General features: G+C 37.2%; 1 protein-coding gene across 1 annotated transcript; it reads right to left on the minus strand.

The window, feature by feature from the left end:
• Positions 1–260: 260 nt before the first annotated feature.
• Positions 261–13,909, minus strand: f10.L (coagulation factor 10 L homeolog). The gene is given in 8 exon segments (NM_001089692.1): positions 261–1,058; positions 2,148–2,265; positions 3,101–3,327; positions 5,308–5,439; positions 6,954–7,067; positions 7,604–7,628; positions 10,655–10,812; positions 13,676–13,909. Coding segments are annotated over 8 exon segments (1,389 nt in total). The 5' UTR covers positions 13,746–13,909; the 3' UTR covers positions 261–513.
• Between the last annotated feature and the right edge of the window lie 1,033 nt (positions 13,910–14,942).

A 14,942-nucleotide genomic window follows, 5' to 3' on the forward strand; every position in this document is an offset into this window, starting at 1 on the left:
AGGAGTTGATTCTGTGTAGTTACTGTGATAGGATTATCCAATGTGTCATGCAACTCCTAGAAACAGGTGTTACTTGGGAGAGTTGCATGAATGGATGTGTGAAGTGTTGCAAATCCGCCGGGGTACAGATGTTATTTGTTGCTGTGTCTAAAGAAGAAATCCCAGTTCCCTTACACAAACCCCAAGCTGATGCTGCATGTTTGTATCTATTCACTATTGAAGAGCTAGCATCCCCAAAAGCAAGACCAAAACTCATTGGACAAGTTCATTGTAGCTGTATTGCAAGGGCATGATACCTTTATACAGAATCATTATGCATAATACCCTTAGCCACATTGGCTGCTGGAATATGTATATATATATATATATATATATATATATATATATATATATATATATATATATATAGATATAGATATCTATATATATATGTATATATTTTTTTTTAATATGAAAAAGTCGAGTGAAAGGATTTGTTTGCTTTTAAATATCTAAACCAAGTGGGGAATCACTTTATAACGGGTATTTCTTCAGAACTGATTTAAGAAATCTATTTAACTTGGATACTTTTGTATAAACCCCAAATTTGCCCTTTCGAGCACATCCCTCCCCCCAACTAACTATGCCAGTCACAAAATAAGTTCCTTTAAATGGGGTGACATGTGGCCCCCCGCTATCTCCCTGACAGGCATCTTTCACTTCAGTATCAAAGCCTGCGCAGAACATATTATCTGTGATTGCGAAGGTGCTGGACTCTTTACAGCGGTGCCTTTTGATATACGGGACTTGGAGCATCTGAAGATATGAGGCTTGACGTCCACGCTCCTGTAACCGCCCAAATCCGCTAACCATGGCATCTGGTTCATTCATCAAAACTTGTTCAGCAAACTCAGGTTCGGGGATACAAGCGGGAATAATGTTCTCAGTGAAGTTAATGGCTTGCTTTAATTTTATCACAGCCATGTCATAATCATAGGTTAACTTTACAAATCGAGGGTGTATGGATATTTTTTCAACATTATGGACAGCGCCTTCAGTCTTTTTTGTATTTAGCGCCCCTGTTAAATTGCAAACACAATTATATCCAGGTTAAAATCCAAATCATTACCGTTAAAAGCACTAAATTACTATCAGAGTCAAAGTTAAAAGTAATTATTTGATTGTTTTGTTTAACTGCACAAGTCTTGTAAAAGCCTGTAAACAATTACTATTTCGGCAGTGCAGTAGCTACAGGAGGTATTTCACTTGTACCTGTACCCTTGGGTCTGAGTGCACCCAATAGAGGCAAAGGGGCAAATCCTGTGTGCAGGAGTTTGAGTATGAGTGTATAAAGGAGTAGATCATGGGGTGAAAACTTCATGCAGATCCATAGTGACATGTATATGTAGCATACTAATTCTAATTTTCCGTAGATACATCTAAACTAGCAGTTTCCTTGTGGCTTTCTCATTGCTCTAAAAACTTACTTTCAGTCTTACAGTAATTCTGGGGCTCAATAATACTGTACCCCCTGTAAAACAAGGAGATCGGAGATCTGGGGTGAGTTACTTAAAGAGGAACTGATATCCCACACATAGTCCACCAACAGTGGTTATTGTCTTTATGTCTTTTGCCATGTTAGTGTATGGAACAATGCTAACCTTTAGTATAAAGCAATATACAGTAAGCTGTGCTGGTACTAGGAAAGGGGAAAAATTGCATTTGACTCAAGGAACTAGCAACTATCAGCAAGAACAAAGCTGGCATGAATAGCTGTGCCACTGTGGGGGATATGGCAGCTATAATCAAAAATGAGATTTTATGCAAATGCCCGTCCTATGTCACATTCAGTTTAATGTTCTCTCTAAGCTTTGCATACAGTGAACACAGATACTCCTCTTGTTAAAGGGGGCATTTTCACATTAAAAAAATTAATGGAACACAGACCTAATTCCATTAGTATGGCTCATGTGCTATTACTAAAGAGGAAGTATAGTCACATGCCTTTATTTTGAGTCTTTAAAAGACACTGCAGAAAATATTTTGATCCCACAGGAGACCGCAAGCTAGGAGACAAAACAGGGCAAAATGTTCACCGAACACTCAATGGTCAGTGTCCATTTTATCCTGGCGGCAGCATTTTCAGAAGACAGAGGAAAATTACTTACCAACCACTACTTTCATAGATTTGGTCTGGTTGATGCAGTGAGCTGCAGTGAGTATCAACTCTCGAGACAAAATGGTCCCCCCACAAAATCCCTCATTTTCATCATCCACCAACAGGGCCTACACAAACATAAAAGAGAGGCATTTGCATATCGTGTTTTTTTCTTAAATACTGCTGTTAGCTATATATTCAATTATGTACACAGTTTATCTACACATTGGAATTTATTTACTAACTACTGATTTGTGGCAAATGTTTAAAGTATCAATACATGAGATCTAGAGAGCTCAAACCTTACCAGTTTTGGGTTTGCACTAGTGATGTGGGGGGCGACCCGATACCCGCGGGGTTTGGGTCGGCCTCGCACTGCTCCTCGTGGGGGGTGGGCGGGTGTGGGTTGAGCTCTTCTTCTGCCCCCCCCCCAGCCCACCACCTTCAAATGTCGGCTTCCGACTACCGGTTTTATAGTCTCGCGTCTGCTCGCCCGCCCCTTTTGTGACGTCATTGTGACGTCATCGGTGGGGCAGGGTCTATAAAAGGACTGCGGGTGCGGGCGGGCGCGGCTGGAGCAAGGCGGGTTAGTGTCGGGTGTGGGTCATCACTAGTTTGCACCCAGGGGCTTAACTATAGCAAATCCCATGTCCTTGGGTATTTGGCAGGGATATGGACAATGGATAGTGTCTTTGTTTGCTAAAACAAAATTGCCTCACCTAGCAATGAATAGGCCACTATATTAAGGAGACAATTATGATGAGGTGTCAAGTAATTAAAACAACCACTGAAAGTCATTGGCAGAAATAAGAACAACTATACAAATAAATGTTTTAATGCAATTTACCAAATGTATTCAGGAAGGCCTCCCACCATGAAAATGTATAAAATAAATCAATAGCATTTTTATCTTTGCATAGGATCATTTATAGGGGCAAATTATTGTGAGGAGCTAGGACTTACTTGCCAAGGGCATTCACCAGGGTCACAGTCTCTTCCACCCACAATCCTAACATTTGGCTCATTCTCATCAAATATATTATTTCTTGTTACATTACTTTCCAGCAGAGTGTCAGTTTGGTTAAGTTTCACTTCACTCTGATTGTCCGTATGGCTTTCCGTATCATTCTTAAGTATTTCTGCTGCCCTCTTTTCTCTACGCATATGTCTTCTTCCACAGGAATATTTGTCTGTCAATACAGAGAAGGAATGAAAAAACAGACAAACAAAAGGCAATCACATACCTCCACACTGAATATGTTTTTAAGCTTACTACTTCTTATTAAGTGGTAGGTAGAATTTATGGCATTTATCAGCAATTTACAGTCATATGAAAAAGTTTGGGAACCCCTCTTAATTCTTTGGAGTTTTGTTTATCATTGGCTGAGCTTTCAAAGTAGCAACTTCCTTTTAATATATAACATGCCTTATGGAAACAGTAGTATTTCAGCAGTGACATAAAGTTTATTGGATTAACAGAAAATATACAATATGCATCATAACAAAATTAGACAGGTGCATAAATTTGGGCACCCCAACAGAGATATTACATCAATACTACCTTTGATGAGTGTCTGGATTCTGGATGGCGGTGTTTTTGACCATTAGTTCGTACAAAATTTCTCCAGTTCAGTTAAATTTAATGGCTGCCGAGCATGGACAGCCTGCTGCAAATCATCCCATAGATTTTCGATGATATTCAAGTTGGGAGACTTTGACGGTCATTCCAGAATGTTGTACTTATCCCTCTGCATAAATGCCTTTGTAGATTTCAAAGTGTGTTTAGTGTCATTGTCTTGTTGGAATATCCAACCCCTGCGTAACTTCAACTTTGTGCCTGATGCTTGAGCATTATCCTTAAAATTTGGTTGATATTGGGTTGAATTCATCTGACCCTTGACTTTAAAAAGGGCCCCAGTCCCTGAACTAGCTACATAGCCCCACAGCATGATGGAACTTTGACAGTAGGTAGCAGGTGTTTTTCTTGGAATGCGGTGTTCTTCTTCCGCCATGCAAACTGCTTTTTGTTATGACCACAAAACTAAATTTTTGTCTCATCAGTCCAAAGCACTTTGTTCCAAAATGACTGTGGCTTATCTAAATGAGCTTTTGCATACAACAAGTGACTCTGTTTGGGGCATGAGTGCAGAAATGGCTTCTTTCTCATCACCCTGCCATACAGATGTTCTTTGTGCAAATTGTGCTGAATTGTAGAACGATGTACAGATACACCATCTTGCAGGTCTTTGGAGGTGATCTTTGGTTTGTCTGTAACCATTCTCACAATCCTTCGCATATGTCACCCCTGTATTTTTCTTGGCCTGCCAGACCTGGGTTTTACAGCAACTGTGCCTTCCATTTCCTTAAATTCATTTCTTACAGTTGAAATGGACAGTTTAAACCTCTGAGATAGCTGTTTGTGAGTTGCTTTGAGGATCCCATGCTGTCACTTTTCAGAGGAGAGTCAAACAGAATCACAACTTGCAATTAGCCACCTTAAATGCCTTTTCTCATGATTGGACACACCTGCCTATAAAGTTCAACGCTTAACGAGCTAATCCAACCAATTTGGTGTTGCCAGTAATCAGTATTGAGCAGTTACATGCATTTAAATTAGCAAAATTACAAGGGTACCCAAATTTTTGCACAGCCAGTTTTTCACATTTGATTTAATTTCATACGACTGGATATTGCTTCACTAAAAATCTTTGTTCAGAAATCCCCCAGTACTCAGATGTTCCTGGAAATGAAAGACATACCACTGTTAACTTTTTTGAGTAAATTATTATGTAGGCTGAGAGGGGTTCCCAAACTTTTCCATATGACTGTACCTTAAAAAAAAATTCACCAATTGTGTCCTTACTCAGGCTCCCATGCCATCTATTGCTATCGATTTGGCATGGTTCCGAAACATGTGTTTCTAACTGTATATGGTCAGCTTAACATACATATCTATAAAAACTGAAAAAAAGTATGAATTAACAACTATTGTGTAAGAGAATGAAAAAATATTTTATATAAGCACAGAAATCAAACTACTTTAAAAAAAACTGTCTTTTAAACAATTTCACATTTTTCAGGTACAAAGACAATGGTCATTATTTTTGTAAATGAATAAATATTGTGCAATTGCCTTGTGTATAAAACAGGGGGAAGTCTTCCCTTCTTACCGGTTGGAATACAGGATTTACCATTTTCTCCCAGTACATATCCATTTGTACAGGAACATACAATAAATCGATCCACTACTTTGCAAAACTGATCACAGTCGCCATTGTTTAAGGAGCACAATTGTAGTTTTACTGGAAGAGGCAAAGAAGAAATTGTTTTATTAGCAGGGCAAGTTCCTTTATTGAACTTCTAAAAAGCCATGAGGCAAAGGCCTACTGCTAGAGCCTAGTAAGTAATAATTTTTGCAACAGTTGTCTAGGTTGGTATTAAAGGAGAAGGAAAGGTTAAAACTAAGTAAGCCTTATCAGAAAGGTCCATCTAAATATACCAGTAAACCCCCAAAGTAATGCTGATCTGAGTCCCCTGTCAAAAGAAACACTGCATTTCTTTCCTTCTATTGTGTACACATGGACTTCTGTATCAGACTTCCTGCCTTCAGCTTAAACCTCATTGCCCTGGGCAAGAGCATGCTCAGTTTGCTCCTCTCCCCCACCCCTCCCTTCTCTACTGTAATCTGAGCCCAGAGCAGGGAGAGACTCAGGCAGGAAGTGACGTCACACCATGTTAATACTGCACCTCCTATTCTAAACAAACAGAGAGTGTCTAGAGCTTTTTACTCAGGTATGGTAAAATATTCTACAGAATAAATATAGCATTCTAGCTTGCACTATTGCAGCTTATCTATTGGCAATAAAATGCCTCCGTAGCTTTCCTTCTCCTTTAAAGGAAATACTCTATGGAGTTCATAGTAAACTGGGAACATAAAACCTGCTGAAGTCCACATGCATAAGCTGTGCGAACAAAGACTTTAAATTTATAAATGTCACAATATAAGGCTGGTTAGTAAATAATTGCATATCTGCATATCCAAGTTTAGTTTTAATCCTTTATTTATTTGGGAACAGTAATTTATTTCAACCAATGAATTGAGTGATTTATCATTCGGGCTTAGTTCGGGAGTATAATAAGTTTTAAGTCACTGTTTGAAAGAATCAAAAATTGTAAAGTGTTATACCACTTTTAATTATTTTTCAAAGCACTTGAACTTTAAGTATCAGCACAGGTCACTTTTTTATTAGTGATGAACTAAACTGTTGGCAGCAGTATCAATCGAAGGCACTTAGTAAATATGAAAAAAAACTTTTATCCTTTAAGGGTATAACTCATATAGAGGGCTGTCTATTTCTTTATCTCCGAATTGGCATTGTATCCATGTGACACTTATCAGCTGTTCTTCCTAATGGCAGACAAATCTTAGAGCCAGAGATAGAGAATTTGCACAATTACATTACCTGGCTGTCCCTTGCATGTCCCCGTGTATATGACTTTGTTAAAACCTCACACAGAGATGGACATTACTTTTTGTTGGCCGTTTGATCTGTGAGCTGAATGTTTTAATATGCATATACATCAGAGAAGACCACAGCTTCATTATATTCAGCTTGAAAAAGGAACTAAAATGTTCTGAAAACACAATTACATTATATCACAGCGCATGTTGCAAGACAAATTATACTCAAATGAGGTCATGTTTTCGTATAACCAGCTTTTTCCAATATAGTTCTTTCTAGAATATAGAAGAGAGACCAGCAAAGAACAACCCCCAACAAGTCTCTTACAAGCATTAAGTATTAAATTAAATTACCTGTTTCGCAGTTTTTGCCCTCAAAACCAGGATTGCAGAAGCACGTGTATTCATTGATCCCATCTTTACATGATCCACCATACTGACAAGGATTTGATTTACACTGATCATCATCTACAAACACATAAACACATAAACACATACAGTGAATAATAGAGTACAGTATTTCTATTCTGTAGTTCATGTTTCAGAAAGTGTCGCAATGAAGTATTCCAGTGAGAAGTATTTTAGGACAGCTGCAAAAAGCATCACTGGTGAGCAGCGAGTCAGTGACTAATGATACAAACTGTGCTTGGATTTTTTTTCAAATCTCATTTCTAGGCCCCATATTGTATAACAGATGTTTAGGATATACATGTGGCAAGCTCACCTTAAAGGAAAATTTTACCCCCAAAATAAATATTTAGGAAACATATTAAGCAATATATAAATATATATTTAAGTAAATATTGCCCTTTTACATCTCTTGTCTCGAGCCACCATTTCGTGATGGTCTGTGTGTTGCCTCAGAGATCACCTGACCAGAAATACTACAACTCTAACTGTAACAGGAAGAAGTGTGGAAGCAAAAGATATTGTTATGTAAAATATGACATCAACTACACTATGAAACTAAAATCAGATTGAGTAGAAAAGGTAGATTTTCTTACCATAATACTTGTTCCAGAATTCTCTCTGTTAAACAAAAAGTACAAGTTTTTTAAAAAGTTAACATCATCATTGGTAGATAAATGTAAACCTCAGAAAAACGTAAGATTCACAGACTATTTAAATGCTCAAAATGTAAGACAATGTAATTCTCTTATTTGTTGCCACACTTTGCATATTCTCAGAGGAGAGATTGCCAATAATATTCCTGTTTGCTGTCAGTGAAAAGGGGAAAACTAACACACGTGTGTTTGAGTGAATTCATCCATGTTTGCAGTGACTGATAGCAGTGATGACACTGGCTACAGATTATAAAGGGCCAAAATCAGCCAAGTTTATTGTGCTATTTGAGTGAATGCTTACAAATCATTCGAATGAAAGTTGAGAAAAGGAAATTGTATAGAGAAAAGCATGGTGCTCCACGTGAAATGCGTTAAGGATCAGGAGCAGTTTTAATTGTACAAGGTTTTCGATTTCATGTTATCTTGGGAGTATAACCTGTTGCTGGGGCACATTCATTTTAAATAAATACGTCTGCACTATCATATATTTCTTCTTTTCATGAACATTACGTGAATACTCAAGGACACCATGAAGTCATCCCCAGTTTACTTGATGTGTACATACTTTGAAAATCTGGTGAGTAGGCAAATTTACCAGAGATGGGCTGATTTACCATCCTTGGTCTAACTTACCTGAAGGGTTTACAGCACATGGCACTTTTTCAAACAAGTTTTACATAACTAATTAACACAGCACAGTGTGTTGCACTTGGCCCTTTTTTAATATACAAATTTAAGGGTACTGCACCATAGTACCCATTTTTGCGCTTCCCTACAGAGATTTGTTTTGTATTGGAGAGTCCAGCAGAGGGGACCAGTGAAGGGCAGCTGCAATCAAGATTCTTTACACCAGTTGAAGATTTCACAATTTAAGCGCTGAAGGAATTTTGTTTGTATTTTGGGACAATGAAAGAAAAAGTTTAAAACCAAAATGAAGGTTCTGCCAATGAGCGTTTTGCGTAAGCTTTCTCAAGACAATTGTCTAGATACAGCAGAACAAAATTCAGACAGCAGCAATCGGACAGCTCAACCTTCTATACAATTTCCTTTTCTCAACTTTCCTTCGAATGAATAGTTGTAAGCATTAGGGATGCACCGAATCCAGGATTCCGTTCGGGATTCGGCCAAGATTTGGCCTTTTTCAGCAGGGTTCGGATTCGGCCGAATCCTTGTGCCTGGTCAAATGGAATCCGAATCCGAATTTGCATATGCAAACTGTGGGGAGGGCGGCATTTCACGTGACCTTTTGTAACAAAACAAGGAAGTAAACCATTTTTTTCCACTTTTTCCCTTTCCTGCCCTTAATTTGCATATGCAAATTAGGATTCTGATTTGGTTTGGTGTTCGGCCAAACCTTCCAAGATGGATTCGGGGATTTGTCCGAATCCAAAATAGTGGGTTCAGTGCATCCCTAGTAAGCATACATTTAAATTGATTGATATTTTACAGTGAATTCCTTTATGAAGCACTTGCACCATAATTAGTGATGGACGAATTTATTTGCCAGGCATGAATTTGCGGTGAATTTCCTGATTTCGCCCTGAAAATTTCAAAATTGTCACGCGTCATAATAATTTTGATGCCCATTGACTTCAATGTGTTTTGCAAATTTTTCGTGTTTCGCAATTTTTTTCAGTGTTTTGCGAATTTCTCGGCAAAGCGAAATGGGACAGATTCATCCATCACTAACTAGAATAATTGGTAGTTTGGAATTAACTGTAACAGGAAGAATTTTGGTAGCGAAAGACAGAACTCTGCCTGTTAAAGGGGTGGTTCACATTCAAACAACTAGTAGTTTTCAGATAGATCACCAGAAATAACGACTTTTTCCAATTACTTTCTATTTTCTATGCGTCACTGTTTTTGTAATATTGAAGTGTAAAGTGTCATTTTTCAACTTCTAAAGCAGCTCTGGGAGGGGGGTCGTTGACCCTTTAAGTTGACCCTTTAAACTGATCTAAATGGATACATTTAGTTGATACATTTCTCATCTATGTCACTGCTGAGAAGAATTGCTGAGTTTAATTACAGGCAGCCGTTAGAATTGATACAATAGTTGCTAATGTTCCAGAGATGTTGCTGAGAAATGTATCAGCTCAATGTTGCAAAATTGTAACAGTTTAGTCTGCGCCTGAATTACTGAGCTGCCAGATTCAAACACCAGAGTCAGGGACATTAAAATTTAAACTTAGATTTTGGAAAAACAGTAAAAAATAAATAATGGAAAGTATTTGAAAAGTCTTTATTTCTGGGGAACTATCTGAAAACAGCTGAACTGAAAAAAGTGTTTGGAAGGTGAACAACCCCTTTAATTGGCTCATGTGACCTAACATGTATGGTTTGTTTGTGTGCACCGTGAATCCTAAGATCCCAGGGGACGGCCCTCATTTTTTTTCAAATGGAAATGTTATATTTAGGATTACCCAATAGCACATACTACTAAAAAAGTATATTATTATGATAATAATTTTAATGCCCATTGACTTCAATGCTGTTTGCAAATTTTTCCCCTTTTCGCAAATTTCTCGGCAAAGCGAAATGGGACAGATTCGTCCATCGCTAACCGTAATAATTGTTAGTTTGGAATTAACTGATATTAGCACGAATATGAATTTTTACCTAAGGCACAAATTAATTTATGATGTATTGATATAACTAATTGGTTGTAATGAACAATTCATGCATTTACTAGTTCATCGAGTTAAAATTTATTGGCACTTAGGGTTTTAAGTTCATTTATTGAATGTTTATTGGGGTTAATTTACTTCTATTTCTGTTTAATCAGATGTTAATAAACAGTAATGCTCCATATCAAGATGTAACAGTATATATATATATATATATATATATCTATAAATGATGATGATTCCGCAAGGCACCAATAGGGATGATATGATTAAATGATCAAGGTGCTTACATGTACATTTGTCTGAAGTTAAATCAATATTCCTATTAAACATAATTTTACAGAGCTATGCAATTTGTTCTCACGGTTTTATCTTCATTCTCGAAGACTTCTCGTGCTTCCTCGAATGAGCAGCGCTCTTCATAACATTCCCTTTCCAGGTTACCTTTTTTAAATTCTTCAAAGCCTGAATTCGCTCGTTTTGCCCGCAGTATGTTATGTGCGTTGCCATGCTTCAAAAAAACTGTAAATGGTGACAATATTATTGTAGTGATTGTTGGTGTGGGGCATTTCTAGCAATTTAATTATTATATGTATTAAATAAAATAAATCATAAATACATATATCTAGATTACCAACTGCCTGCGTGCTGGTTATATATGAATATAAAAAAACAGAAAATAAACCGCACTCACAGGACTTGTATTAGTGCAAAAAAATGGTTGTTTATTACGACGTTTCGGCTCCTACACTCGAGCCGTCTTCCTGAAGACCGCATTGTAGGAGCCGATACGTTGTAATAAACCTCACTTTCAGATTATGTTTTGATAGTTTCCAACAACCCCTAATCTTAGCTTCTCAACAGCAGCCCAGAGCACACTTTGGGGCACATTTACCTAGGGTCGAATATCGAGTGTTAATTAACCCTCGATATTCGACTGTCGAAGTTAAATCCTTCGACTTCGAATATCGAAGTTGAAGGATTTACCGCGATCGAACGATTAAATCCTACGAATTGAATGATTCGATTTTTCTACGACCAAAAAATTGTTAGAAAGCCTATGGGGACCTTCCCCATAGGCTAACATTGCACCTCGGTAGGTTTTACTTGGCGAAGTAGGGGGTCGAAGTTTTTTTTAAAGGGACAGTACTTTACTATCGAATGGTCGAATAGTCAAACGATTTTTAGTTCAAAACGTTCGATTCAAAGTCGAAGTCGTAGTCGAAGGTCGAAGTAGCCAATTCGATGGTCGAAGGGGGCAGTTTATCTTTAAGTTAACTTTTAGTATGTTATAATTCTATGCAACTTTTCAATTAATCTTCTTTCTTTCTTTTTTTTTTATAGTTTTTGAATTACTTGCCTTCTTCCTGTATCTTATCACTGACCCCATCTAAAAACAAATGCTCTGTACGGCAACACATTTAGGGGCCCATTTACTTAGTTCGAGTGAAGGAATAGAGGAAAAATAGTTCGAATTTCGAATGGTCGAATATGGCTACTTCGACCATCGAATGGGCTACTTCGACCTTCGACTTCGAATCGAACTAAAAATCATTCGACTATTCGACCATTCGATAGTCAAAGTACTGTCTCTTTAAAAAATTCTTCGACCCCCTAGTTCGCCACCTAAAACCTACCGAGGCCAATGTTAGCCTATGGGGAAGGCTTCCTAACATGGAATATCCTTCGATCGATGGATTAAAATCCTTCGAATCGTTCTTTCGAAGGATTTAATCGTTCCATCGAACGATTATTCCTTTGATTGTTCGATCGTAGGAATAGCGCAAAATCCTTCGACTTCGATATTCAAAGAAGGATTTTACTTTGACCCTAGGTAAATGTGCCCCTTATTGTTATTGCAACTTTTTATTACTTCAATTTCTATTCCGGCCTCTCCTTTTCATATTCCAGTCTCTTATTCAAATCAATGCATGGTTGCTAGAGTTATTGGGACCCTAGCAACCAGATTGCTGAAATTACAAACTGGAGAGCTGCCGAATAAAAAGCTAAATAACTCAAAAACCACAAATAATAAAAAATGAAAACCAGTTGCAAATTGTCTTAGAATATTACTGTCTACATCATACTTTAAGTTAATTTGAAGGCGAACTACCCCTATAAACAGTTCTGTGATGCCCTCTTTTAAGTGAATATAAGCAATTAACTAAATGTTACAGAAAGGAGACAATCACAATGAGCCTGTGGGGGTGTCAGTACTCACACACATTGACCAGCTCTATCATTTTTAAATGACCACTTGACATGACTCTCAGTGTAACATCCAGCCCCAACTTATTTGAGTGAGAGTTGTAGTGCCATTTCAAGTATATCATTACTTAGGCTGCACTCATTACCTCACCTGTATTCGTATCATGTCACAGCATGCTCAGTATCTTCTTGCTCACACTTTTAGTTGTTGGGGGTCTCCTAGACTAGTATGAAGATCTCATGCCCTTTGAGATATCAGTTTTGTGCAAATATGCCAAAACCAGCAATACTAGAGATAGGGTAAAGGTTGCTGCACCAACCAGAGTTGCCCTTTTAAAAAAAAGCTGTCAGTATCTCACCAACAAGTTAATACTGAAATACTAAAAATGCATAGTCTTTTCATTAATTAAGCACACACCATATATTCTTTGCTCCAGCAATATCCTGAACCAGGATAAATACTAGGAATGTTTGTTAGTGAATACCACTATAACTTGAGTTTAAACACTGGTAAATATTAGCAAGTAACTGACTGAAAATTGTTTAATTATTCCCAAGTTGCTTGTATATACCTGCCTGCTTGATCATTCTACCATGCTGGTTTAAAACGTATTTCATACTTTATTGGATTTAAATTATTTACACTTTGTTCTGAATTTCAGTGAAATAAAAATGTGACATAACTAAGTCACAGATTTCGAGCTATCCTCCTACCTCAAAATGGCAATCAGACTACTACTTGGGTTATTTACTGATGGGGTTATTTACTGATGGTCTAATTAAACATTATTATATAACACCTTTTCTTCTAGAAGTGCATCTGACCATTACATGGTACACTAGCATATATCTTGGTACAGAATTCTATAAGATGACTTAAAGGTATAGAAACCTTTTATATGCAGACAGTACAATCTCAATTTACTAAATCTGAAGTTTTACAAAGCAATACAATACATTATAAACTTATATTTGTTTGTAAAAAGTGTATTTACAGGGCTACAGGGCTTTGCCTGGTAGAGATTCCCTCTTAATTTCTAACTTTTAAATCCAACATGGAATACATGTGGAAAACATAAGATAAGCAATGAATTTGGTATCTTCTCTATACCATTAAAATGCATTACAGAGATCAAATAAAGTACACAGATCCCAGCTGGACCTTGCTGTTACTTACCATTTGTAGCTTGTTGGAGGAGGACAGCGGGTAAAGCAATAAGAATAAGCAGACATGTCTGGCCAGCCATGGTGCTGTGTTTTTGAATGCTGAGCTCCTGTTCTCTCCTGGGCAGTTTATAAAGGAAAAAGAAGTCAACAGTTCAAGCAGCAGCTTGCAAGGGAAGTCAGGGAATTCCTGCCCTGAGAGCAAAGTGCTGGGAAGGAGCCTGTGCAAACCTTTCACTTATTCCTGGCCGTTTCTAATGTAAAGGAAAACAAATCCTCTATACAAGAAACAAAATACATCCCAAACAGAAATGAATTCTGGATTTTGGCCATGAATCTTATTTGCTTCCATTACCCAATCTGTTCACTCAGGGGAGACTTGTATTTGTTTTGCTGATAGATCAGGAGGGCAAAGAGCAGACTGTGAAATGGACAGATGAAATGGCTGAAATCCATGCTGTCTTTCTGAATATCCTTTATCCCTATAGTTATAGATTTTCTCTATGTATGTATGTATGACTTTATAGCATTATTGGGATGGGATGGGGCAGATTTATTAAGGTTACAGTTTTTTATACGAAAATTTGAGTTGTATTTTTTGATCAAAATTCAAATTTTCTTGTTTAAAAAAAACCTAGAATATTTAAGATTTATTATACCCTGACCCTGGAAATTACTCAAAAAATACACCGCCTAAAACCCATTGAGGTTCTGTAGAAGTCAATGGTAGAGGTCCCTGGAACCATTTAAAGAGATTAACAGCCTGCTTGATATTTGAGTTTTTTCAGAGGGTTTTGCCCAAAAAACTCAAATGATTTGAGAGATTTTAGGCTTTTTTTCGCCGAAAACACAATGAATTAGAGTTTTCGGGATGCAGAACTCGCACGTTTAAGTTTTTTCTTAAATAAGATACCATTCAAGTTTCGATTGCATTCAAGATCATTCAAGGAAACAAAAACTCGAACACTCGACCTTAAATAACTCCCACAATGTCGTACAATTTTACACTGTAGAAAGGTATGCACAGGGAAGACTAACATTATAATAAAAAAAGTAAATAAGAAATGAAAACAATAAATACATAAGTAAAATAATAGATAATATACATATTACAAATTATTTTAGTTGCTTAATTATTGAATTTCTCAGTAAGGATGGTGGGATTTTTAGTCCAGCAACAGCTGCAGGGTGAAAGTTAATCCTTTGATAAATACTCCTTTCAAAATCCCATAGAAATGAATGGAGAGTGGCGGAATTTCACTCTAGATGACTGTGTCAAC

The sequence above is a fragment of the Xenopus laevis genome, chromosome 2L (genome assembly GCF_017654675.1).
Source record: "Xenopus laevis strain J_2021 chromosome 2L, Xenopus_laevis_v10.1, whole genome shotgun sequence".
Taxonomy (NCBI): Eukaryota; Metazoa; Chordata; class Amphibia; order Anura; family Pipidae; genus Xenopus; species Xenopus laevis.